Source organism: Vulpes vulpes, chromosome 12 (assembly GCF_048418805.1).
Source record: "Vulpes vulpes isolate BD-2025 chromosome 12, VulVul3, whole genome shotgun sequence".
NCBI classification, from domain to species: domain Eukaryota; kingdom Metazoa; phylum Chordata; class Mammalia; order Carnivora; family Canidae; genus Vulpes; species Vulpes vulpes.
Window position 1 is genome coordinate 53,289,486 of NC_132791.1, and position 26,587 is coordinate 53,316,072.

At 36.8% G+C, this 26,587-nt stretch overlaps 1 protein-coding gene across 4 annotated transcripts in view; it reads left to right on the forward strand.

Annotated features, from left to right (window-relative positions):
• Positions 1 to 26,587, forward strand: part of AFF4 (ALF transcription elongation factor 4) — a 93,674-nt gene that overhangs the window by 16,075 nt on the left and 51,012 nt on the right. The window contains exons 2-6 of one of the 4 annotated variants that reach the window (XM_025994918.2): positions 15,504 to 15,595; positions 16,066 to 16,192; positions 18,643 to 19,437; positions 21,625 to 21,669; positions 25,200 to 25,286. In XM_025994918.2, coding sequence (XP_025850703.1) covers positions 16,070 to 16,192; positions 18,643 to 19,437; positions 21,625 to 21,669; positions 25,200 to 25,286 — 1,050 coding nt within the window. In that variant the 5' untranslated portion in view covers positions 15,504 to 15,595; positions 16,066 to 16,069. The remainder of the gene's footprint in view (positions 1 to 15,503; positions 15,596 to 16,065; positions 16,193 to 18,642; positions 19,438 to 21,624; positions 21,670 to 25,199; positions 25,287 to 26,587) is intronic. The other 3 variants (XM_025994916.2, XM_072731773.1, XM_072731772.1) reach the window with 3 other exon arrangements.

The window sequence follows — 26,587 nt, forward strand, 5'->3', positions numbered from 1 at the left end:
ATGGTATCTGATTTTAGTGTAATATGAGTATTAATTCCAATTTTGAAATATTGGTATTTGTGATATTAGGTAAAGACTATCATGATCTTTAGGCATTATTTTGTGATAAGTGAGATAACTGCTGCTTTCTAACCAGACCACGAAATTCATTAGTCTGCTAGGTTATGTTCTAGGTATGCATTGCAGAACACAACATACATTCCCTGATTATCCTCTAGTAATAGAGGAAATACTCACGAACATCAAAAGAAGTGTAATTAATTGCGATTAAGTACTATGAAGGAAAAGGGAATTGTCTACATGAACTTCCTGAAGCTGAAAAGAGCACTGTAAGTTCAAGAAGCCAAGAAAATAAAAATAAAAAACCTTTGGTGGGAACTCGGAAGGGAAGGTAGTAAAATACAAAATAAATTTGATGAGATAGGTAGGAGTCACATCAAGTAGAAGTCGGGTCATTGCTTTGTAGGCCATATGAAGGACCTTAATGTTTATCCTAAGGTAAATGGAGAGCTTGTTAAAATTTTTTAAGCAGGGGTTGGGTCACACAATCTGGTTTGTGTTCTAAAAAGATCACTTTGGCTGCTGTATGAAATATGGGTTAGAGAGAGAACAGGTGAACCAAGAATCCAATTAGAAGGCTGTAGCAGGGATCCCTGGGTGGCGCAGCGGTTTGGCGCTTGCCTTTGGCCCAGGGCGCGATCCTGGAGACCCGGGATGGAATCCCACGTCGGGCTCCCGGTGCATGGAGCCTGCTTCTCCCTCTGCCTATGTCTCTGCCTCTCTCTCTCTCTCTGTGACTATCATAAATAAATAAAAATTAAAAAAAAATTAAAAAAAAAAGGCTGTAGCATTTGTTTAAGGTGTAGATAAACTGATGACTTGTTTTGAGCAGTCGCTGTGGAGAAAGTAGTAAACAGATAAATCCAAAATATATTTTGGTAGGCTGTGGTTATGGATTGGAGATGGAGAGAGGTTAAAAGGAAGATTGAACAAAAGCAGTTGTTTGGTACAGTGAGGATTACTGCACCAGGAGTTGTTGGCAGTAGGGGAAAACGAGTCAGGGAATCAATCTGGGATGTATTAAGATTGAGATCCCTCAAAGAACATAATCAAACAGGTTCTCTATCTCAAAAGAAAAAAGTGTGATATGGTGTGTGAGTATTCGTAGCATAGGGTATATAGATAGCTTTTTAAGTAGTGAGATTGTAGGGAGAGAATGGAGAATCAGAATAAGACCCAGTGCTGAGCACAGAGAAGTACCAACTAACAACTAGTACTACTACTTCTTTTTTCTTTTCTTTTCTTTTCTTTTCTTTTCTTTTCTTTTCTTTTCTTTTCTTTTCTTTTCTTCTTTTCTTTTCCTTTTCTTTCTTCTTCTTTCTTCTTTTCTTTCTTTCTTTCTTTTTTTTTTTTTTTGAGAAGTACCAACTTCCAAGAAGTCTGGTAGGTAGAATGAAAGGAGACAGAGGTGATAGGAAAACTGGGATGGCTGGAGATACAGAATCCAGGAGTATATAAGGAGCAAGCTTGGATATTTATGTCCTGTATTTGATGCTGTGTGGCAGTCCAAGTTGAGTGAGCTTCCGAGTATCCAGAGGAATGCCAGTGTTTGCTGCGGTAACTTCCTCAGCCCACGAAGAGGGTGAACATTTGACTTGCACTTGAAGTAAATTGAATTTTTTTAAAGATTTTATTTATTTATTTGAGAGAGAGGATGAGCGGAGGAGAAAGGCAGAGGGAGAAGCAGACTCTCCACTGAGCAGGGAACCCAACATGGGGCTTGATCCCAGGACTCCAGGCTATGACCTGAGCCGAAGGCAGACACTTAACCGACTGAGTGACCCAGACACCCCTAAGTAAATTGGATTTTATATATAAGGAATTTGCGGGCAGCCCCGGTGGCTCAGTGGTTTAGCGCCGCCTTCAGCCCAGGGCCTGATCCTAGAGACCCGGGGTTGAGTCCCACGTTGGACTCCCTGTGTGGAGCCTGCTTCTCCCTCTGCCTGTGTCTCTGCCTCTCTGTCTCTCTGTTTCTCATGAATAAATGAATAAAATCTTAAAAAAAAAAAAAAAAAGGAATTTGCTGTACAAGATACAGCTGAAGAAATGTATGATATTTGGAAAATATGGATCTTTCTGTCACATCTGAGTGGGGAACACGCTCAAAACTAGAAAAACAGCTTATGTGGTCTGTGAAGATTTCTTTAATGCCAAGAATATGTGTGATCACTTTTCAGGATTCGGTGTTTGTAACAGATACTTGGTGGTTCTGTACTAAAATGTCAACAGGGCGCTTTAGAAGATGGACACAAAAAAGAAGGAACACCAATTGAAGCTTCTCAAGGAGAAATATGGCATTAACACATATTCACCAAATTAAATTTCTGCATTTTTATTTCGGACTAAAAGCCAGAAATGACCACCATCACCTCTTTTTTTTTTTTTTTTTTTAATTTATTCATGAGAGACATACACAAAGAGAGAGGTAGAGACACAAGCAGAGGGAGAAGCAGGCTCCATGCAGGGAGCCTGATGACTCAATCCCAGAACTCCAGGATCATGCCCTGGGCCAAAGGCAGGCACTCAACCACTGAGCCACCCAGGGATCCCCACCCATTTTTGTTTTTAATTGATGCTGAATATTCTGATTTCTTTGAGATTCAGAACAACTGTGCATGATCTTGGCAAAGTGGAGTGTGGGAAGTTGGAAACAATAGAATGTTGAATATGGTTGGATACATTTTGGAAAGCAATTTGTCTATATCTGTTAAAACTGCAGATGCTCATGTCTTGTACCCTAGCAATTCCACTTGTAGTTGTCTATCCTAGAAAAACTCTCACTCATTGGTATAATGAGAAATGCACAAAAAAATGATCATTACAGCACTATAATGGCAGAAAAAGGGGAAACTGGAGAGTGGTTAAGTAAATTGTATGGATACATAATGAAAATAAATGAACTATAGCAATATGTATCAACACGGATATAACCTAGTGACATAATGCTAGGAATTAAAAAATAAAAAGGCTTGGTCTTTAGCATATACCCGTTTTAGAAGTTGTAAAACAAGCAAAACGATTCAGTGACTCCTTTAAGGATATGTACATAAATTATAAAAATATAAATGAATTTATGGGAATGATTATCACCAAAATCAGAAGAGCAGCTACCACTTGTAAGGTGGAGGGATCACAGGAGATGTAATCCAATGAGGCTACAGAGTAGCCTTTGCCTATGTTGGCAATGCTGTATTTTCTAAGATGGTTCATGGGTAATCACAAGTGTTTACTGTATTGCTTCAGGTAGTTTTTTATATCAATGGTTGCAGAGGAAGTAGAGAATCACCAAGAAGTTTGGCCATGAAGGAGAAGCTTTTGAGAAGCTTGGCCATGAAGGAGAACAGAGAAGAGAGAGAGAATGGTAGCTGGAGAGAGATGGGGTCAGAAAAGTCTCTTTTTAAAGAATATGTTTGAATGCTGCTGGAAAGGATTCGTTATAAGTTGAAATTGCTAGAGAGAAGTCAGGGACTGTTAAAGGTCTGGAGGAAGATAACAAAATGGGCAGACTTTTTCTTTCACAGGAAAGAGAAGTTCTCTATTTTAACCAGAGGAAAGAAGAGAGTGGATGCAGATATTGGTAGTTTGAAAGTTGATGGCTGATGGATGAGATTTCTCTCTTATCTTTTTTTTTTTTTTTTTTTTTTTGATAGAGGGAGAGGCAAGCTGGGAAGGGCAGAAGGAGAGTAAGAGAGATTGGAACCCAACACAGGGCTCTATCCTACAACCCATGAGATCATGACCTGAGCTGGTATCTCGAGTCGGGCACTTACCTGACAGTGCTACCCAGGTGCCCCTCTCTCTCATATTTAATGTTCTATTTTTAGTTTTTGTCAAAGACAAGGTCATTTGTGGAATGCAAGTTAGGGGAAAGAGTCCTAGGAAGATACTATGAGGAATAGGAAAGATCATTCATCTGTGAAAGATAGTGAAATTTTGGGAAGGTTTCAGGGCCTTGATCAGGGTGAGTTATGAAAAATGATTATGAGAGATTCAGATAATATATAAAGAAATGATGAACAAAGCACAAATAGTATGGAATTCCCTTTGTTTCCATGTGTTTCATGATAGTATTTTAAACCCAAAGGCTATAGAAGTCTCATGACTGATTCGGGGGCAAAGATCCTTCTCTACAAAATAGTTTTGGGACCTGGTGTTTCATTGCTAGTGGCTTTGATCTCCAGGCATACAATCTTAGTTTCTCTGCCTTTCAGGAATTAACTTCTTCAGATTCTCAAGATAGAGAAATCCTACCAAATGAGGCCAAGAAGGGTTTCGGTACTCATGAGGCTTTTGCTTTAATACAATACATTGTGATAAGGTTACAGTATAATAGCATTTCTTATATACTGAATCCTGAAATGATTGTGATCTTAGCTCAAGTCTCATTTAGACTTTTGGAGTTTAAATCATTTAAAAGTCTGGTAGTGGAATGGCTCTGTCAGCAGTTTAGTTGTTCTAAGATAGTACTTGAAAAAAAAAACATTGTAATAGGTTCTGAACACCACTTGTAAGAGGTAAGTTAAAGGTCACATTTTTTAAAAAATATTTTATTTGTTTATTCATGAGAGAGAGGGAGGGAGAGACACAGGCAGAGGGAGAAGCAGGCTCCATGCAGGGAGCCCGATGTGGGATTCAATCCCGGGACTCCGGGATCATGCCCTGGGCCTAAGGCAGGCGCCAAACCACTGAGCCACCCAGGGATCCCCTAAAGGTCACATTTTACTTAAACTTTTTGTAAATAAAAAAAGTGTAAGGGGTGCCTGAGTGGCTTAGTTGATTAAATGTCCAACTCTTGATCTCAGCTCAGGTCTTGATCTCAGGGTCATGAGTGTGGGGCCTATTTAAATTTAAAATGTAATAAAACTAATAATGTGTTTTTTGAAAGATTATAGAAGATTAATTTCTGGTTCATTTGGGAATGCACATTAAAATTTTTTACTGTGTGCTTACTGTAATTTTTTATTGTGGTAAAATGTATATAACACAATGAGTTAAATACTCATTTTAAGTGTATAACTCAGTGGCATTAAGCACATTCACAATGTTGTGTAACCATTACCATTATCAGTTTACAGAATTTTTTATCATCCAAACAAACTCTATACTCGTTAAATGTAGTCCTCTATTCCTCCTTATCCCCAGCCCCTGGCAACCACAATTCTACTTTCTCTCTTTCTGAATTTGCTTTTCCTGTGCACCTCATGCATGTGGGATCATATAGTATTTGTCTTTTTGTTACTGGCTGATTTTACTTTGTATGATATCCTCAAGGTTCATACATGTTGTAGCATGTCATTCTTTTTTAAGGCTCAGTAATGTTCCATTGTAGGTATATCCCACATTTTGTGATGAATGGATTTTGTTTTTTCCATTCATCTTTTGATGCGCATTTGGGTTAATTCTACCTATTGACTCTTGAGGATAGTGCTGCTATGAACATAAGTGTCCAAGTGTCTTGAGTCCCTGCTTTCAGTTCTTTCGGGTAAAGATGTAGGAGTGTAATTGCTGGATCACATGAAATTGTATGTTACACTTTTTGAGTAACCACCACAGTGTTTTCTACTGCAGCTGCACCATTTTACATTCCCACCAGCAATGCACAGGGTTCTAATTTCTCAACATTCTTACCAAGAGTTATTTATTTTTTTTTTACTTTTTGAAAATAGCCATCCTAGTGGGTGGTTATGTGGTATCTCATTGTGGTTTTGATTTGCATTTCCCTAATGACTAATAATGTTGAGCATCTTTTCACATATTACCTGGCCATTTTTTTCTTCCTTTTCTTTTTAAAAAATTTAATTCAGTGTAGATAACATACAGTGTTATATTTCTTATTAGCCATTTTTATATGTTCTTCGGAGAAATATTTAAGTCCTTTTCCCATTGTGTTATTATTTACCTTGGCTCTTTTTTGGAAAATCAGTTATAAATGTGTGTTTCTGGACTCTTGGTTCTGTTTGATTTATATGTTTGTAGTACGTTTTGAAATTGGAAAGTGTGTATCTTCTAGCTTGCTTTTGCAAGACCGGTTTTTTGTTTTGGTTTGGTTTGGGTTTTTTTGGCTGTTCATGACCCTTTGAATTTCCATACTAATTTTAGGATCGGATTGTCAATTTCTGCATAGAAGTCAGCTGGGATATTGATGGAGATTGTGTTGAATCTGTAGATGAGTTTAGAAAGTATATCCATCTTAACAATAATTAGATCTTCCATTCCATGATATGAGATGTCTTTCCATTTATTTTGGTCTTCTTTCATTTCCTTGATTTTATAGTTTTCAGAGTATGTTTGTTTTTTTGTTAATTTCTGAGGGCTCTGGGGTGGCTTAGTTGGTTGTGTCTGCCTTCAGCTCAGGTTATGATCCCAGGATCTTGCTCAGCACAGAGTCAGGTTCTCTCTTTCCCACTGCCCCTGCTTGTGCTCTTTTCTCTGTCAAATAAATAAAATCTTTAAAAAATTTTCATTTCTGAGGATTTTATTCCTTATGATGATACTGCACTTTCAAGTTCAAATCCTAAGAGACTATAATGTTTGTCCTTATTTGTATCCTTTATCTCTTGAGTAACACCTGATTGTTTTAATGGTATGAGACCTCATTTATTTCTGATAGGGAAACACACAGTTTAAGCAAAAGGTGAGGAGCCTGAATTATTTAAGGGAATGCACTGTTGTTCAGCCCATCCGTAAGGCCATGAAGATGGAGGAACAGTTGACAAATGGTAGTAATCAAGGATCCTTTTCTTTTTTTTTTTTGTTTTTGTTTTTGTTTTTGTTTTTTTTTCAAGGATCCTTTTCAAGCTAATATTCGTTTATTCTTTTTTTAAAAGCAGCTTTATAGAGATAAAATTTCATAAAATTCCCTCATTTTTAAGCCTACAATTGAGCAATTTTTAATCATTTTATAGAATATGCAGCTATCATCACAGTTTATTTGTAGAACATTTCCATTACCCCAAAATGATCTCTTGTGCTTGTTTGCAGTCACCTTTCATTCTTTGTTTTATCCTTTATGCATGTGTAGTCGTAAGTACCTAGTACATTCAAATACTTTTCTCATTTAATCATTATCATCAGAGTAGTATGGACATTTTATGAGAGACAAAACTGAAATTTAGGGAGCTTACTCAAACCTAGTAAATTATATAACCAGGACTAAAAATCCAGTACCCTTAACCTGTTCCAACTACTAAATTACATGCCTCACCTGTTTATAATTCAGTTAAAATATGGAATTTACATTACTTTGTTAATTAAGAGGTAATTGCCTGTGTTGGTTTTTGATTACTAGACATTTTATATTTTAGAATGTTTATTAGCCAGGATACCATGCTACATCTAGATTATCAAATAAATCCATGATTATAGCTAAACCACTTGAATCACCTACAATTTAAGGTCCTGTGTATTGGGAGATAAAGGGTCATCTTGAGAACTGATACCCTAGCCTTTTGATGGTGATTACAGAGAAATAAGGACCTCTCTTTTGCCCCCAAATATTCATCCAGCAGATAGTTATCACACATGTACCATATTATTGAGTTATTCTTAATGTTCTGAGATTGCTATTCTTTTTTTTTTTTTTTTTTTAAGATTTTATTTATTTATTCACGACACACACACCGGCTGAGGGGCTGAGACATAGCAGAGGGAGAAGCAGGCTCCATGCAGGGAGCCTGATGCTGGACTTGATCCTGGGACTCCAGGATCACATCCTGGGCCAAAGGCAGGCGCTAAACCACTGAGCCACCCAGGGATCCCTTGAGATTGCTATTCTTAATCCCTCTCTCATTGCCTGCCTTTTCCCCCAAGAGGTCCTAAGGATCTTCAGAGAAATTTAAATGGCTGAGAAGTAACCTCTTTCTAATTTGCTCAGTTCTGCTATAAATGCAGTTTGACTTGGCTGGAGCTGCTAAGTCGTGGGTGGATGAGACTTTTGTAATAACTGCAGTGGGTGGCAGGGGCTGCCAGTGAAAGCCAGCTGTTTCCTTCCTTAAATACCACAATCCCATGTTGTCCCTAATAGAACTCACTTTTGGTCTTTTTGGATACCAAATAACTGAGAATTAAAGATATAGATAGCACAGTATCTGTAGTATTGGAATTTAAAATTATTTAGATTAATTTAGTTACCTCACAGAAATAAAGAATGGAAAATTCCAGAGAGGCTGAGCAGTTGCAGATCAGGGTGAAAGGAAGGAGGCAGACAGAAGAAATAAATCGTGAGACTTGGAGAGATAACTGACAAATTTCCACAACTGCAGTATACTTTACTTACTGTGAAGGGATTGAGGAGAGGTTAGGCATGGCTTGCCAGTAGAGTTTGGGAATAGTCTTGGAGAAGGAGGCAGAAGATTTGAAAACAGGTAGTCAGTTAAGTTAGAATGCACACTTAAGTATAAGATTTAATTCTAAATTGGTATTCCAAAAAAAATTAATAATAATAATAAATAAATTGGTATTCCTTAGTTAAGATATGTGACAAATTGAGGAAGCATAGGTACCACGTAATCAAAAGACTGTCACTTTAATAGAGAAATGGACAAAAGATGTGAATACATAGTTTACAGAAAAAGAAATATAAATAGCTAAGTGACACATGAAATATGTGCAATCAGGGATCCCTGGGTGGCTCAGCAGTTTAGCGCCTGCCTCTGGCCCAGGACGTGATCCTGGAGTCCGGGGATCAAGTCCCACGTTAGGCTCCCTGCATGGGGCCTGCTTCTCCCTCTGCCTGTGTCTCTGCCTCTCTCTCTCTCTCTCTCATGAATAAATAAATAAAATATTTTTAAAAATATGTGCAATCTAATTATCAGGAAATTCGGAAGAATGCAGTTATTAACTGTGAGATCGGCAATGGCTATCTCTGTCATCCACCATTTTATCCCTAGCTCCTGGCACGGTGCCTAGCAATAGTAGATAGGCTCATATATTGGTTGAGTAAATGAAATAAACAAATGAAGTTGGGTTTTTACCCTCTTGGGTTGGTGGCACAATTTAAAAAGATTCCTAATGCCTAGGATTGAGAATGGCATGATTAAAGAAAAGGCAGTCTTGTATTTTGTTGTTGGGGTTGTCCTTGATACAGTTTTTTTGAAAAGCAGTCTGGTGATACATATTAAAAGGGTGTAGCATGTACTCTTTGACTTAGCAATTGTACACTTAGAAATCTATCTGAAACTAAAATGATTTCACATATAAACATTCACTGTAATGTTGATAATACTAAATTCTGGATATAACCTAATTATCAGGGGTTTCTGGTTAAATGAATACTATACAGTCAATAAAATAATGAAAATTCATATATATTGATATGGAATTATGTTCATTATGTATTAAATGAAATAAGAATTGTGTAGTATTTTTTGCATATGACTGTATGTGACTCCACATTATTGCTTATTTCAGGGGATTGAAATTGTTGATTTTAGATTTCAACTTTATATTAACCATATTAGAGTTTTTTATAAGCAAAGAGTATACTTTTATATTTGGAAAAACAAAACCATTTAGGTTTATCTCTTTGAAAAATGCATAAGTGGAAGAATATTTTTCATTCACATTTACAGAACCAAAACATTTATTGAGGACCAAGAAAGAAGATATAGCTAAGTAGGGAGACATGCTATATCTTATGTATGAAAACTATATATTCAATTTTCTGGTGTTTAGCTTGTCAGAGTATTCGTTGTCACATTCTGATGTTAGTTGAGTTAGTTGTATCTAATTCTTATCTATATGTTCAGCACCTAACAGTTCTACTTATGAAGTTGGGCAGCCCAGGTGGCTCAGTGGTTTAGTGCCGCCTTCAGCCCAGGTTGTGACTCTGGAGACCTGGGATCGAGTTCAACATCGGGCTCCCTGCGAGGAGCCTGCTCACTCCCTCTGCTTGTGTCTCTGCCTTTCTTTCTCTTTGTGTACACGTTCTCATGAATAAATAAATAAAATATTTTTAAAAAATGAAGGATCAGTCATATATATTGTGTTACATCTACTTATTGTCACATAACAGCAATTATGGAAATCCCTTCAAGTTCATGGGCAGAGGTCTACTTCTTTTGTTTTAATAAACTGCCTTGTTTAACTGTTAACTATTTTTCTGTTCTTGGTCATGTAGTTATTTTTAGTTGTTTTGCCACTAACAACAGTGCTTCAGTAAATATTTTTATAGCTTATGGCAATATAAGCCATAGCCTTTGGGATATAGCCCTGCAAGTGAGGCTCCTGGATTGAAGGGTTTCTGTATTTTTTCTGAGTTTGAAACATTGCTTCACTGTTTTAATGACTCATTTTAGGAAAAATACTTGGCTTTTACTGTTGTTATTAAATAGAACATTTTATTTTTTTTCAAATTATTTTTATTTACTTTTTGAAATTAATCTCTATACCCAGTATGGGGCTCCAGCTCATGATCCCAATGGGCTCAAGAGTTGCATGCTCCACTGACTGAGCCAGCCAGGTACCCCTAGGACATTTTAAATAAAACATTTTTTTCTCGGGGATCCCTGGGTAGCTCAGCGGTTTAGCGCCTGCCTTTGGCCCAGGGCGCAATCCTGGAGTCCCGGGATCGAGTCCCACGTCGGGCTCCCGGCATGGAGCCTGCTTCTCCCTCCTCCTGTGTCTCTGCCTCTCTCTCTCTCTCTCTCTCTCTCTCTCTGTGTATATCATGAATAAATAAATCTTTTAAAAAAAAACAAAAACAAAACATTTTTTTCTCACTGAATTTGGTGAACTATTAAAATCCCATATATCTTTGAGTTTATTTCTGGCTTCTGTTTTGGAGATAATTTCGTTCATTTCTGTGCACTACCATGCTATTTTGATAATGATGATTTTATAGTAAATTTTAATATCTACTGTGACAAATTCTTGTTTTCTCTCTGGTACTAAGTATATGATCAATACTTCTTGCATGTTTATTAAGTTAATAAGTAAACTTAATAAACATAATAAATATTAAATATTCAGTCTTGGCCTTAGATAAATTTGACAAGCCTATTTACTTTAGGGAAACTGAAGCATGGCATGTTGATGGTTTGCCCTCCTAGCCAAGAATGATATTACACTTTCTTAAATGTAATAAACAGTGATGTAGAGGAGGAGTTTAGAATTGAATGATCAGTTTGAACATGGTAGGCATGAGAGAAAACTTGAAGCCCTAGAGAAGAGATAGTTTGATTGTAAATCCCAATGCTGAAAACTGCTGGAGAGTACCCATAATGCTCTACTATATAAATTTTTATCACTCTTTTCCTTCTTTTATTTTAAAAAATTTCAAACCCATAATATGGTATATGTCCGTTTTCCCTTCCATCTGGTTATACCAGTTGTCAGTATTTTTACTGCAATTGTGCTGCTGCTCTACTGTTCGCTTCCTGTCTTTTGTCCCTCCTGTTCTCTCTCCTTCCTCTGCCCCCGAGTGTGTGTGTGTGTACACACACACATTGTGTTTCTTTTTCTATCACTCACTCACTGTCTATACATACTAGATCTATATTCAGATGGCTACTGAACCATTTGAGAGTTGAAGACATGATGATATTTCACCTATGTATGTTTTGTACATTGTAAGACCTCAGAACATTCTCCTACATAACCAGTTATAATTATTATAGTTCAAAAACTAAACATTGATATAGTTATCTGAAATACTGTTCATATTCTGATGTCCCCAAGTTTCCCTATAATGCCCTTCACAACCATTTTTTTTCCTCTCCAGATCTAGTATGTGAATCATACATTATTGCCCTTACTCGTTGTTTTTCTTTGCACGTAGAAGAATATAGAAGTAATCCCCAGCCTCTTTTGTTCGTTTTCATGATACTGGCTTTTTTTTTTTTTTTTTTTTTTTTTTTTGATACTGGTATTTTTGAAGAGTCCAGGCCAGTTTTGCAGACTTAAGGTTTGTCTGTTTATTCCTGATTGGATTCAGGTTAAATTTTTAGCAGGAAGAATACCTAGGTGGTGATACGTCTGATGAGTTGATTGAGGATATTGTTTATTGTACTTCTCTGTTTTAAAGATTTTTTTTCTAGCAGTTTGTGGGGTGATACTGAAGATTCCATTCCCCCCAACTTTTTGCCCAATACTTCTAGCTTTGGTTGATTTTTTTTTTCATTGATGATTCTTAGTGGTCACAAAGTGATTTTCTAATTCTTCTATTTCTTCTGCATTTATTAGTTGACATTCTTCTACAAAGAAGGCCTTTTGCTCCCTGCTTTATCTCTCTTCATTTTATTTTTTACTGTGGGCTCAAATATTTGTGTGTATTTGTGTGTGTGTGTGTGTGTGTATGTATTAACTAGGCTCCACACCTAGCATGGGATTTGAACTCAACCCCAAGAGCAAGAGTAGCCACACTCTACTGACTGAGCTAGCCAGGAACCCCTCGGGGAGCCTTTTTTTACTAATTTGGTTATATTCCATTCTTGTCTTTATTTTGATGCTTGTGTTTCTAAATCTGACCGGTGAGAGCACCTTCAGGCTGGTTCCTGTGCCCTTTTGCTATCTCCATCTGTTTTATACATTTTCTTGCTGTTAAAACAAGATGTTTTAAGGTCTTTTTGTACTTCCTCTACTGCAGTCTTCGAATGAACTATTTGTCCAAGAAGTTTATTTCACTTTAGTAGGAAATGATAATAGAAATCAGAATTTGCGTGCTTAGGGTGCTTCTTTTTTCTGGTATGTCGCTGCTCCTAGACTTTCAGTATACAGAGATGGAGACTGTGTCTGTCTTTCTGGAAGTAGATGGATCGATAGATATATTTTTAAAAATATAAGCATGTGTTCATAGTGCTACTTCTGGTTCCCAATGCCCAAAAGTTCTTTTCTCTTTATTCTTTTGTATATTTGTACCCCTCTTCTCTCACAGTAACATGCCTGGATCCCCAAAAATTTCAGTATATTTACTCATTTGCTTCCTCTTGTAGCAATGCAATTGCTACACCATAGAATATTATTTGTAATAAATGTATCAGCTTAAGTACTTCATGGGTACTTAAAACCGTTTACCTTAAGTGATTAAAAAAATTTAGATGGAGAACTCTCTTTTCTATTTGTTAATATTCTTTTAAAAATTATTTTGTCTGGTGGTCCCACAGATTTTTTGATGAGGCAGTTAGCTAATTTTAATGGAATCCTTTTTCAATGTAGTAGTTGCAAATGTCCTGAGGTACATGCTATAAAACAGGTGTGTCCATACAACACAGGTGTACTTCAAATTGACTCATTTAAATTTTAATTTTAGGGGAACTCAGGTTTGATTACTTGATTACTGGAATTATTACTTTGTGTGAAACTTTATCCTAGGCAGAAATACTCATGTTTAAAGACACAAGAGAAAAATGCAGATCTGATAAATTAGATGTGAAAATAAGGCACATCAGAAAGAAATTAGAGAACAAGAGTTATACCTAGGATATTAGTTCTTATAAACAGTCATTTAATTTTGTTCTGCTTCTTGGCAGTCTTTTTAAAATGAAATATTCAGTCAGATGACTTACATTGCTTAAGAAAAGAAAACACTATGAATTGTAGGAGGAATTTTATTGTGGGAATCGTATCTGTTCCTACAATAAATGTACAAGTGTTTCTTGCATGAGTATTTTAGTGGTTTAATTAAATTATAGGCATTTCTTTTTCAGGAATTGAATTTAAGAAATACAAGGAAATTAATATTTAGCATACTCTTTAGACTCTTAGGATACAAATAACCTCATATGCAGTAGCACCATAGCTGTAGAGGTCTATCTGAAACCTGATTGTTAGTGGTACACACTTATTAGTTGGTTCAAGTGTACTATAATATATATGTTCTTTGGTTTTACTCTCTGAATACCAAAATGTAGATGTTTTCTAGTATTTATTAAAGAAAGAATCAGGGATGCCTGGGTGGCTCAGTTGGTTAAATGTCTGCCTTTGGCTCAGGTCATGATCCCTGGGTCTTGGGATTGAGCCCCCAGTCAGGTTCCCTACTCAGCGGGACTCTGCTTCTCCCTCTTCCTCTTCTCTCCCTGCTTGTGCTCTCTCGCTCTCTGTCTTTCTGTCAAATAAATAAAATCTTAAGAAAGAATAAAATACTTTAAAAGATTTATCTTCGTGAGAGAGGAAGTGGAGTTGGGGATGGATGGGAGGGGCAAAGAGAGAATCCCAAGCAGATATGGGGCCAATTTCACAACCCCAAGATCATGACCTGAGCTAGGATGCTCAACAGATTGAGCCTCCCAGGTACCCCAAAAGAATCAAATAATTTTTGTGATTCTGTATAGTGTTCTGTACCAGGGAGGCCAAAGAAAGCACATACTATTTCAGTACCTCAAAATAGCTTATATTCTTGTCTAAATTTATTTTAGAATACAGACAAATTGAAAAACCTGAATATACATTTAGAGTACTTAGAATATTTTTTAAATATTAGATTGCTTTGATAGATGTTTATTTTTTTATTTTTATTTTTAAAAGATTTTATTTATTCATGAGAGACACACAGAGAGAAAGAGAGAGAGAGAGAGAGGCAGAGACACAGGCAGAGGGAGAAGCAGGCTCCATGCAGGGAGCCTGCGTGGGACTTGATCCCAGGTCTCCAGGATCACACCCTCAGCTGAAGGCGGTGCTAAACCGCTGAGCCACCAGGGCTGCCCAGATTTTTATTTTTGAATGTTTACTTGCACTGTTCTTACCATATAAAAATCTGAGTATATTGGTTTTACTGTCCATTCTTTTGTTTGTTTTAAAATTTTATTTATTTGAGAAAGAGAGAGTTCACAAACAGGGTGAAGGGGAGGGAGGAGGAGCAGAGGGAGAGAGAGAAGCAGACTCCCCACTGAGCTGGGAGCCCAACATTGGCCTCAATCCCAGGACCCCGAGATCAACACCTGAACTGAAGGCAGATGCTCACCTGACTGCAACCACCCAGGCGCCCCTGCTGTCTGATTCTAATTATACAATTACAGTTTCTTTCCAATCTTGATTTACATTAATTTTCTGGATAGATTTGATTCATGAATCATAAGGCTAGAAATGCTCTACAAGTATAACCTGGTTTTTCCCCTTTGGTCTCCAGCAGGACTTCCCCCTATGCCCCCCTTTAAACAAAACCAAGACAGATGATTTACTCTATTTCCAAGGAAGAATGTTGCAGAGTCCCTGTCATCCCAGGGTTTGACAGCATTTTTATTATGATCTAACCATAAGTCCCTGCTACTATAAATAAACTATCTTCTTTGGTTTGTTCTTAGTACAAATACAACATGCTATAATGTTCATAGAAATGACACCCTCATTTTCCCCTCCACCCCAAAAGACTTTCTTTTTCAGTACAATTTTGACTACTATTACTAACCCAAGTTAATTTTAGATTCTATTACTGAAAGCCTCAGTTTTGCCATTTATTGAGGTATTAATTGAAATATTAATGTATTTAGAGCAGAAATGTCGTTTTTTAGGGAATCTAGAGCAACAGCAAAGCTGAGGTCAAACTGCCATAAGGATGGACACCAAGGAAGCTGTGTTTGGGACAAAAAGAAATCAAGATAAGGTAGATGCAAAGTAGAGAAAAAGCACTGGACCCCTGGGGGGGAGGGAGTGGTAGGCGGGAGTGGGTTTGTGTGCCTCTAATGGCAAAGAATAGTTAGATTTCTGAAGAGGAAGCCGTGAAAGGCTTATAGGAAATATTAAGGATTTGGGTTTAACTACATCTGTCTGAATGTATAAGTTTTAACTGACTTTTAGTTAGCTTGACTACTTTAGAAATTGCTAAGGTTAAGTGTTTCAATGGGGTGGATCCTAATACTCTGGGCTAGTGTTTCCTGTCTCTATAGTTGTGCAAGACACTATTGATATTAGTTGATAAAATAATTACCAATACCCAGCTTCAGCACTAAGGCCTGTTACTACTTGGAAGTCGAAAGGGACTCTCGAATGAAACATTAAACTCACAAAATGAGTACAGAACATTTAATTTTTCCTATCCTTTTTGTGATACAAAGATTGTGTTTCTCTTCTTAGCAACATGAACCGTGAAGACCGAAATGTGCTGCGTATGAAAGAACGGGAAAGGCGGAATCAGGAAATTCAGCAGGGCGAAGACGCCTTCCCACCTAGCTCTCCTCTCTTTGCTGAGCCATACAAAGTTGTAAGTCGTCCTGTGAATAGTTTTTTTCCCTTAACAGTGTGACATTTTTGCTTTTCAAGTGTTTAAACTTGATTTTTATAGTAGAAAAGAGTTACTATCATATATGCCATTTAACATTTTTCTTTTCCTCTAAGTAAGAATGTACTTTTGGGGGGGGGGGGGTTAACTTGTCATTGGAGTATAACATACATACAGAAAGGTACACAAAACTAGTGTTTTAGCTGAAAGAATTTTCACAATATGAACAACCTTATATAATCAGTACCCAGATTAGAAAACGGTATTGTTAGCATACTGAAGTCGGCCTCAAACCCAAACCTCCACCCCTCCCCCTGCTGCTATCTCATATTCTTGAAAATGTGGTCCAGATTAGCTCAGACATTAATCTCTGCATCCCAGGCATTTCATCTTTCTGAATTAAATTAAAATTTTGTAGATTGGTGTGTATCATCTGCTGTTTCCTAAGTTCTTTTGCGTATAACATTAAAGACAAATATGTCAGATTCTTTTGTTTCTCACTTAATTCTTGCCATTTGCTTACTTAGTTTATTAAGTATCAGCGACTGCTACTGTGTTTGAATAAATGTGTCTTCAGTATCAATCTGGTTCCTTTTTCTGTTATATACTAAATTTATGGCTTTTTTTTAATGTGCTTAATGAACCATATCCATTTTAGATTAAGAGCTTGTTGTGAGATGTTCAGTGAAGTGAACCAGTTATTATTTTTATAACTATCATTGTACTTGATTTGAGATCACATAAAACACTGAATGGTATCATCACTTCTCATGACTCTAATGTGGCCACAAATGTCTCTAATATTGAATTTGGCTTTGGATTTCATTTGATCTACCTTTAACATTTTAAAAGCTTATACTGTGTATAATGATATTGCAGCAGTAATGACCATTTTTGGTTTACAGTGTGAGACTGAGAGTGTGTTAGACCTTAAACATTTGGTGTTTGTAGAAGCCATTTATGAGATCTATAAAAGCCATTTTTTTTGGAGTTTTTAAGGATTTTCATTTAAAGGCAGTTACACTGACATCATTTATATGAATGTAACATAAAACCTAGGGTTTGGGATTAGTAAGTAAAGGCAATTAAAAAAAAATACAAAACAGGAACTTGGTTCAGAATCTTTGAATCATACTACCATTTATTTTGTTACTACATTGTAATCAATTAGATTCCTGATCTTTTTTTTTCTTTTTAAGATTTTATTTATTTATTCATGAGAGAGAGAGAGACAGGTAGAGACACAGGCAGAGGGAGAAGCAGGCTCCAGGTAGGGTGCCTGATATGGGACTCTATCCCGGGTCTCCAGGATCACACTCTGGGCTAAAGGCAGCGCTAAACCGATGAGACACCCGGGCTGCTCTTGATTCCTGATCTTGACGTTATCTACAAATTGCTATGTATTTTCCTCTCTTGTTTAATAGAGGTCAGACTGATTTTTCAAATAATCTAAAGTCATTATCAATTCATGCCAACCTCAAAATAAATAGTAGTTCTGTCTTGATTTCCTCTTTAATGCAATCAGTAAGCTTAGTGTCTTTCATGTTTATGAATGTGAAAGAGTTCTTAAGCTTGTAGATATTTTGGACTGTTTTTTATTATCCAAGACTGATTTTTAAAACTTAAAGTCTCTACCATTGACTTCAAAACTTGGAGTGTTTCTTGGTCAGAATTAATAGAGTTAATATTTGAAACTTTATCAATGGATTTTCCATCCTTTTTTTTTTAAATTTTTATTTATTTATGATAGTCACACACAGAGAGAGAGAGAGAGAGAGAGAGGCAGAGACATAGGCAGAGGGAGAAGCAGGCTCCATGCACCGGGAGCCCGACGTGGGATTCAATCCCGGGTCTCCAGGATCGTGCCCTGGGCCAAAGGCAGGCGCTAAACCGCCGTGCCACCCAGGGATCCCGGATTTTCCATTCTTAATTTGTGATTGACTTTTATTAATGTAGTTGGTCATAGTAACAGAAGGAATTAAAATTTCATTTCTCCTTTTAATTATATCATTGAACTCTAGGAATATGTTTTCCTAGATGGCCAGAATAATGAAGAGTTGGCTAATCTCACCTAGAACTTAACTACATAAGGGCATATTACTTCTCTGCTCTTCAAAAGATTTTTATTACTGTTCAGTATATTTATTGGTGAAATTTTTTCCCCTCTTGGAATCTTGTACATACTTCTCAGTGTCCTATAGAATATTTGTGTCTTTCCATGAATGTTTTTCACTTTCACTGCATTTTTTTCACTATAAAAATTAGGTATTTGGAATTTGCTTTTGAGATGTTAACCTTAAGATAGAAGATGAGGTTGAAAAGCCTCCTGTTGAAAAGCCTCCTTGAATTTGAAGTTAGGAAAGTCTGTTTAGAAGCATCTATTATTTCCATTTATGCTAATTATATTGTTTTACTTTACAATTTTTTTGTAGACTAGCAAAGAAGATAAGCTATCAAGTCGTATTCAGAGTATGCTTGGAAACTACGATGAAATGAAGGATTTCATAGGAGACAGATCTATACCAAAGCTTGTTGCAATTCCTAAGCCCACAGTACCACCAACAGCAGATGAAAAATCTAACCCAAATTTCTTTGAACAGAGACATGGGACCTCTCATCAGAGTAGCAAATGGACTCCAGTAGGACCTGCACCCAGTACTTCTCAGTCTCAGAAACGGTCTTCAGGCTTGCAGAGTGGACACAGTAGCCAGCGGACCAGTGCAGGTGGCAGTGGTGGCACTAATAGTAGTGGCCAGAGGCATGACCGTGACTCGTACAGCAGTAGCGGAAGCAGTAGTCGGAAAAAAAGCCAGCATGGATCAGAACACTCCAAATCACGCTCTTCCAGCCCTGGAAAACCCCAGGCTGTTTCTTCATTGAGCTCTAGTCATTCCAGGTCTCATGGGAATGATCACCATAGCAAGGAACATCAGCGTTCGAAATCACCTCGGGACCCTGATGCAAACTGGGATTCTCCTTCCCGTGTACCTTTTTCAAGTGGGCAGCACTCAAATCAGTCTTTCCCACCTTCATTGATGTCAAAGTCCAGTTCAATGTTACAGAAACCCACTGCCTATGTGCGGCCCATGGATGGACAGGAGTCCATGGAACCAAAGCTGTCCTCTGAGCCCTACAGCAGCCAATCCCATGGCAACAGCATGACTGAACTGAAGCCCAGTAGCAAAGCACATCTCACCAAGCTGAAAATACCTTCCCAACCATTGGACGTAAGTCGCACATTTAGAATTTTTTGTTTGCCTTTTTAATTTATACATTTGTTTTAGAGAAGGAGAGAGGGAGAGAGAGAAAGAAAGAGAACCTCCAGCAGACTCCCATCACCTTGAGATCTGGACCTGAGCTAAAATCAAGAGTTGAACGCTTGATCAACTGTGCCACCCAGGCGCCCCTGGAGCCTTTAATATTATGAGTCTGTGAAGCAGTTGACTATGAAATTATATTTGAACTTGAACTGTGTCTCTTTTTAAATAATAAGATATATATAAGTTTAAAAAAAGACTTGTGAATTGACTCCCAAGTGGATCAGTAGACCAGTTAGCTTCCCCTATTGGACAATAGAAGAAATGTCACTCACTGTTTTGAAATATTCACATGATAATCAGTTATTGAATAAAAGCGTTATCTTTGAAATCAATATTTTATTTTTTTTAAAGATTTTATTTATTCATAGAGATGCAGAGAGATAGAGAGGCAGAGACACAGGCAGAGGGAGAAGCAGGCTCCATGCAGAGAGCCTGACGTGGGACTCGATCCAGGGTCTCCAGGATCACGCCCTGGGCTGCAGACAGCGCTAAACCGCTGCACCACCGGGGCTGCCCTGAAATCAATACTTTAAATTTCCTCCTTTTGATTATACAAAAGAATACATCTTGACTTCTTTTTTTTTTTTTTAAAGATTTATTTATTTTTTCATTCAGAGAGAGCGAGAGAGAGGCAGACACAGGCAGAGAGAGAAGCAGGCTCCATGCAGGAAGCCCCATGCGGGACTCGATCCCGGGTCTCCAGGATCACACCCCGGGCTGCAGGCGGCGCTAAACCACTGCGCCACCGGGCTGCCCCATCTTGACTTCTTTTGTTTAAAAATGTTATCTTCTGTATTCTCATTGGGATAATTATGAGCGTGATGTGGGCCATGGATCATTGTAGGGAATATTGGGATTTTGGGAGGGGCATCCATCAAGATGGTAATATTGATAATTTTCAGTGCCATGATCTTTTTCTCTGGTTACACTTAAGGGTTTGAGACAGCTGCTCTAGATTCATAGTGGTGGTTTGAAATTTACAGTATTTATAACTGCATACCAAAGCATCAGAATAACCAAAGAAATTGAGGATTGACTGTGAAATAGTTGAAGTTTTATCTTTTAATGTAAGTCTTAAAAGTGGTGTCTATAACCAATAATCATAGTTCATAGCTTTTTTTTTTTTTTAAAGATTTTATTAACTTTTTGACAGAGAGTGCACACACAAGCAGGGGGAACAGCAGGTAGATGGAGAGGGAGAAATAGGCTCCCCGCAAAGCAAGGAGCCCGATGTAGGGCTCAATCCCAGAATCCTGGCATCATGACCTAAGTGGAAGGCAGGCACTCAACCAACTGAACCACCCAGGTGCCCCAGTTCATAGCTTTTAAAACAGTGGCAGAAGGGATCAAGGATAGGTAAAATGCTATTTTGAGAACATTTAAACATTTTTCTAGTGGCCTTGAGAAACTCATGTTCATGGCCAGTTGTCATCTAATTATTTCTCTCAAGAAAACAGTGAAGTATAGTTATTTGTACTTTTTTCAAACAGTGTGATTGTTGGAGGTAGACTTATGTTCAAACTCTAGCTCTTTAATCCCTGATTGTGCTTTAGAATAAACAACTTTTCTGTGATTTTAGAAAAGTAGTGTAAAATGTCCATCATGTTCCAGACAAGTGTTCTTTCAATAATAATGATTTTATTCTGTTTGTTAGTTTATGTGAAATGATGTATTTCAGTATCATGGTATATTTTGTACATAAACTTGAATTTTTGACAAATTGCTCACCTGCAAAATAACATTTAAAAATTTATTTCTAATCTAAATATAAGAAAGATAAAATTAAAAAAAAGGAAAGATAAAATTTTTCAAAATACTTGGAAAATACAAAGTTCTTCAAATCCTGTATATTTGTTGATTAAACCTTTTTAGAGCTTGAAAAATTTGCATTTAAAGAAATTTGTCAAAAGATTCTTTTTTTTTTTTTTTTGTCAAAAGATTCTAATTAGTGTTGTGATTTAGAGTTGTGGGATCATAAATATGTCTTTAAATTTAATTCATTTTCTAACAATGTTGCTGAAACTGTGCAAGAAATGATAAAAATCTAAATAATAAATGACTCTATGTCTAACATGTATTTCTTTTCCTTTTAAGGCATCTGCTTCTGGTGACGTAAGCTGTGTGGATGAAATTCTTAAAGTAAGTTTTAATACTTTAGGTCTTTTTTGTTTATGATACTCTACTATATTCTTCCCCTCTTTTCCCTGATATTTCACAAAGGTTCTAGGGCAGCAGATTGCTTACATGTGAAACCATATTACATCTATGAAAAATAATGCTGTTATGCTTACTTTCATACTTAGTTTCTGAGTCATTTGGTTTGTGTACTCTCTGCCCTCAAAGAACTGGTTTTGTTTGTTTTTCATTTTTAATTGAAACAAGTTCCAGTCATAATAGTTTGCCTTGAAAAGAGAAAGAAACCAAATACAACAATACTTTCTAAGGCTTATCAGTAAATTACCAGTCCAATTATTTCACTGAAAATAGCTTGCTTTGTAATTCATCTGTACACATGGTCAACTCCTACAATGAAAGACCTCCTCTGAATACTGCTCATTTTGAGTGTTGGATGGAATATGTTTAAAGTTGATACATGGCCAAAATGTGCATTCCTCTTTTGGGAGAAGAAAAAGTTGTCTGTTGGAAAAAGAGAAAAGTCCAGTGGGTTAATGAGTGGCAGTGACTGCTTTTGGCTCAGCAGTGAAAAACTGTCAGTCATACATTACTTGTGTTTTTACATAAGCTCCTGAGTTTTTTGTGTGTATATCTGCATTTCACTGTGGATACTTCTGAAAGACTACTTTTGTACTTTATTCCCTCCTTCCTTTCTTCAGCCCAGCACAGTCTCATTTACCTCTGTCATTCTGCTGAAGCTGTTTCTCTAAGGTCCTGATCTTCCCCTTCAGTGGTGGCTTATTTGAGTTCTTTGCTCTTTCTGCTATTTCATCGAATTTTTAGTTTTTCCTTCTGGAAACCTCATTCTTCCTTCCTTGCTTGTTGTTATGCTTTATTGTTTTTATTTCCATCTACCTTTCTTGTCTCATTCTCTGCCTTTTGGGAACCTTTGTGTCTTCTTTTGCCTTTTAAATATGGTTCTTTTTTCTCAGTTTCTTTCTACTCTGTCTTGATTTTCCTCCATTGTTAACGGCTTCACCTGTTAGTTAACTCTTTGGTCTTTCTCTCCTTCCTGGCCTCCTCTGAGTTCTAGTTTATGTCTCTTCTTTGCTTCGTAGTTGTATGTCCTTTGCATTTCTCCTTGCTTCTTTAGACTTTAGTGTATCTAAAGGCAGATTTCTCAGACTTCCTTCTCTTAGTAGTGCCTCCTGTGCTTATAACTGCATGTACACTTTGAATATTTCTTGAAAATACCATTCCTTTATTTCCATTTTTGTCACCTTGAGCTTCAAGAATTGTAATATAGTCCTTGCTTTGCTCATCTGTCTTCTGCATTGCTACTAGATTCTCTCTTTAATCCATTATGTTCCTGTTTATCTCCACCTTAGAAATTTCAGTGATTCTGTAAGCCTCATAGAATAGTGTCCAACTTCAACATTGTAGACCTTTCACAGATTGATTCCAGCCTCTCTTGCTGTTGATTCACCACTTTTGTCAAATTGTCACACCCTTTTACCTTTTTAAAGTAAATTTAAGTGAAATAGGTTTCTCCTTTGTCTTCATATACAGATTCTGTTTTTTCTTAGAATTCCAGTGAAATCCTTCTTTCCCCTGTGTCAGACCATCAGATCACAATAGTAACTCTTTCTTTTGAATCTCATACAGCATGCATTTCTCAGTTGCCACGTATATAAAAAGTGTAACGGACTGTTTATCATTTCTCTCTGAAACCTCAGGAATGCATAGCATTATAATACCTGGAAGAATCTTTTTCTTGCAATTAATTATCTCTTTGATGATACTGACCATTTATTCTACATTTTATTTATGCAGGGCTTGGCACATGGCCTTGGATGTAGTAGGTCATTTAATTTAATTTAATGGAGTTAAGTAGATTTTCCTTTGAAAGTACTTTGGTATTTGAGGTGTAAAATGCCATCACTGAAAACCTGGAGTGTTCGAGTTTGTTTCCTTTCCCTGTATGCAGTACATAAGGAACTGCAGGCCCAAATTACTTTCATGTTTTCTTGATATTTATAATCAGTACTGTTTCTAGGAACTCCATAATGAACTTAAAGAAAAAACTTTTAATCTAAAAATGACATATGTTTATTGTAAGAACAAAAAAGGTTAATTTGCAGCTTTCTAATAAGGAAGCACCTGCCATGTATCAAGCTCTTTGGATACAGTACTGACAATGATAGTGTTGCACCTTTGAGCTGACGTTCTTGCTACATATTGGAAATAATTATGCAATATTTCAGAAAGTGAAATGCTATTAAAAAAATAAAGCATTGTAAGAAGAGAAAGAGCAATTACAATGCAGGTGGCTATTTTATGAGATTCCAGTAGTAGAGATTGTATCAAGTGCCCATGTCTCTTTCCCCTTCTGTTGTTCTGTTGCCCAAAGGTAACCAGAGATTTTTTCATATATATTTTTTCATATTTAAACATTTACTAGGACATGGACTATGATTTGTTTATCACTTAATAGTATTTTGAGGACATCGTTTCACATCAGTAGTTAAGTCCCTTATTTTACTATCTGCTTGGTGTTCCATTGTATGGCTTTCTGGTAATTTATTTAATCTGTGCTATGGATATTTAGGTTGTTTCCATTTTTTAAGTGTAGGCCCCTTGAACATGCATCTTTACATAACTGGGTGGGTGTAACCACAGGGTAAATTCCTAAAGTTAAACAACCTTTAATTTATTGTATTTTCTTAGTCTACCTAATGGCTCACTTTGAACCAAATGACAGAAATAAAACCCTCCCTCCTTATTCTAGATCTGATGTTTCTCTTTGCTCCTCTAACATATATATTGTGATCTTATCCAGATCTCCACTTGAACATAGTTGGCATGTGATTAAACAAAGTGTTGAATGAAATCATACTTAAGACCTTGCTTGTCTGTCTTCCTTCTCATGTGTTTTTGATATCTCTCTTCTGGTTTCCTCCACCTGACCAAAACGTGCTATCAGCGAATGGGCTCTGCAGCCAGACTTCCTAGGATGAAATTTTGTGTCCATTTGTGTCCACAAATATGTGATCTTTAATAAATAACTTCTGTGCTTCAATTTCATCACACATAGAGTTAGGGTAATGATGGTTTCTACCTCCTAATATCATTGTGAGAGCTAAATGAGTAACAGACATGTAAAACGGTATCTGGCCCATTAAAGGTCCACAAAAAATGTTAGCTCCTTTTCTTATCACTATCCCCTCCTCCTGTTCTCACAGCACGCTCTTCCTCAATAGCATTATACTGTGCACCTTGTATTTGATTACAGGCTGTTTTCTGTGACAATTCACAGGTTTCATCATCTTAACTCTAAGCTCCTTGAAGCCAGGGAGGGTATATTATTTATCTGACTACTTCCTGCCCCATAGTACCTTGCACACAATTGTGCTTAATTAATATTTATTGATTAAATATGTATACTTTTGGAGGAGCTATCATGAAACCAGCATTTATAATACAAATCTGGTTTTTAGCTATGTAATTTTTATCCTTGAACTGGTTGAAAACAAACTGTAATAATTACGTTTCAGGAGATGACGCATTCATGGCCTCCCCCTCTAACGGCTATTCATACACCATGCAAAACAGAACCTTCCAAATTTCCTTTTCCAACTAAGGTAAGTAAATAACATGTGTCTTTGGTACTGTTAGAAAACTCTAAATGGCTTGACTGAAATCATATAAATTCAAAATTGTCTTGCCATTTCCATTCTAGTGGGAGACAGACAATAAGTGAATAAATACATAAGTTCAAATAGTGGTAATTGCTGTAAAGAAAATAAAACAAGATAATGGAATCAAGAGTGACTTGGATTAAGAGGTTCTTGAAAAAGCTTTGAAGGCAATTGGGAAGAGAATTAAAAGGCATCGGGGTTTATTGCAACCTGTTACAATGTTCTAGGCTGCAGGTGGTAAGGGCTTCTCAAACTTTTGTCTGAGGACCCCTTTTCCATTGGACGTAACAACCATACTAATATGCTGTGGAAAGAGGTTCCGCAAACAACAGTTCCAAGTGTGACTGCAATTAGAAGATGTGTTTTTCTTTAACATTAATATATATTTACACGGATCATGCAAGAATATATTCTCCTTGTGGGAGTTTGACCAGAACTCCTAATAATAGCCTTCCCCAGTGTTGCCTCCTCCATCTTACCAGAGCAACTTCCACGCATACCTTTGCAAGTCTTTTCACATGGATTTGCAGACATACATATGTGATCATTGTATGTAAGCACTCTCTCATTGACTTTGTTTCTGCCCAGATCTTTTGTTCTGGTTTTTTAATCAGCAACAGGTCTTAGAGACCATTCCATGTTATTGTGTCTTTATTATAAAAAGATCTTAGATTACATATAGAGGTATTTCACTTCTTTATTTACATCCATAGTATAAGTGTATCTTAGTTCAATTATTTTCCTTTGGTATTTAGGTTGTCAAGTTTCATTTCTGTAAACATTGCTTTTGTGGGTATCTTTTTGATGCCTTCTTGTGTGCATATGAGTTTCTTTTGGGTAAAGTAAGAAGTAGAATTGTTGAGTATTGAGACTGTATACTTAATATATATTCTCAAATTTCCTCTGTATCAGTTGTACCAGTCACCACTCCCCATTTGTATTCCCTCTTATTCCTCACATGCACACCACCGTTTATTACTTTAAGCACTAATCTTTTGAGTGCAGAATGGCATTTCATTTCCTAGATTGCTAGCGAGGTTCATCATCTTTACACATTTGTCATCTGTGTGAGTAAATTTACCTGTTTCTTCAGCCTTGGGGTTGCATCCTTCACCTAAAGAGTTTCTGGAGGATTTGTTTTTGTGTTTGAATTGTGGATTCTAATATTTTCTACTGTGTGCTGCTACAAATACATCTCCCAAATTAGAGGCCTTTTAAGTATTATGGTCTGGAAGGTTTTAATT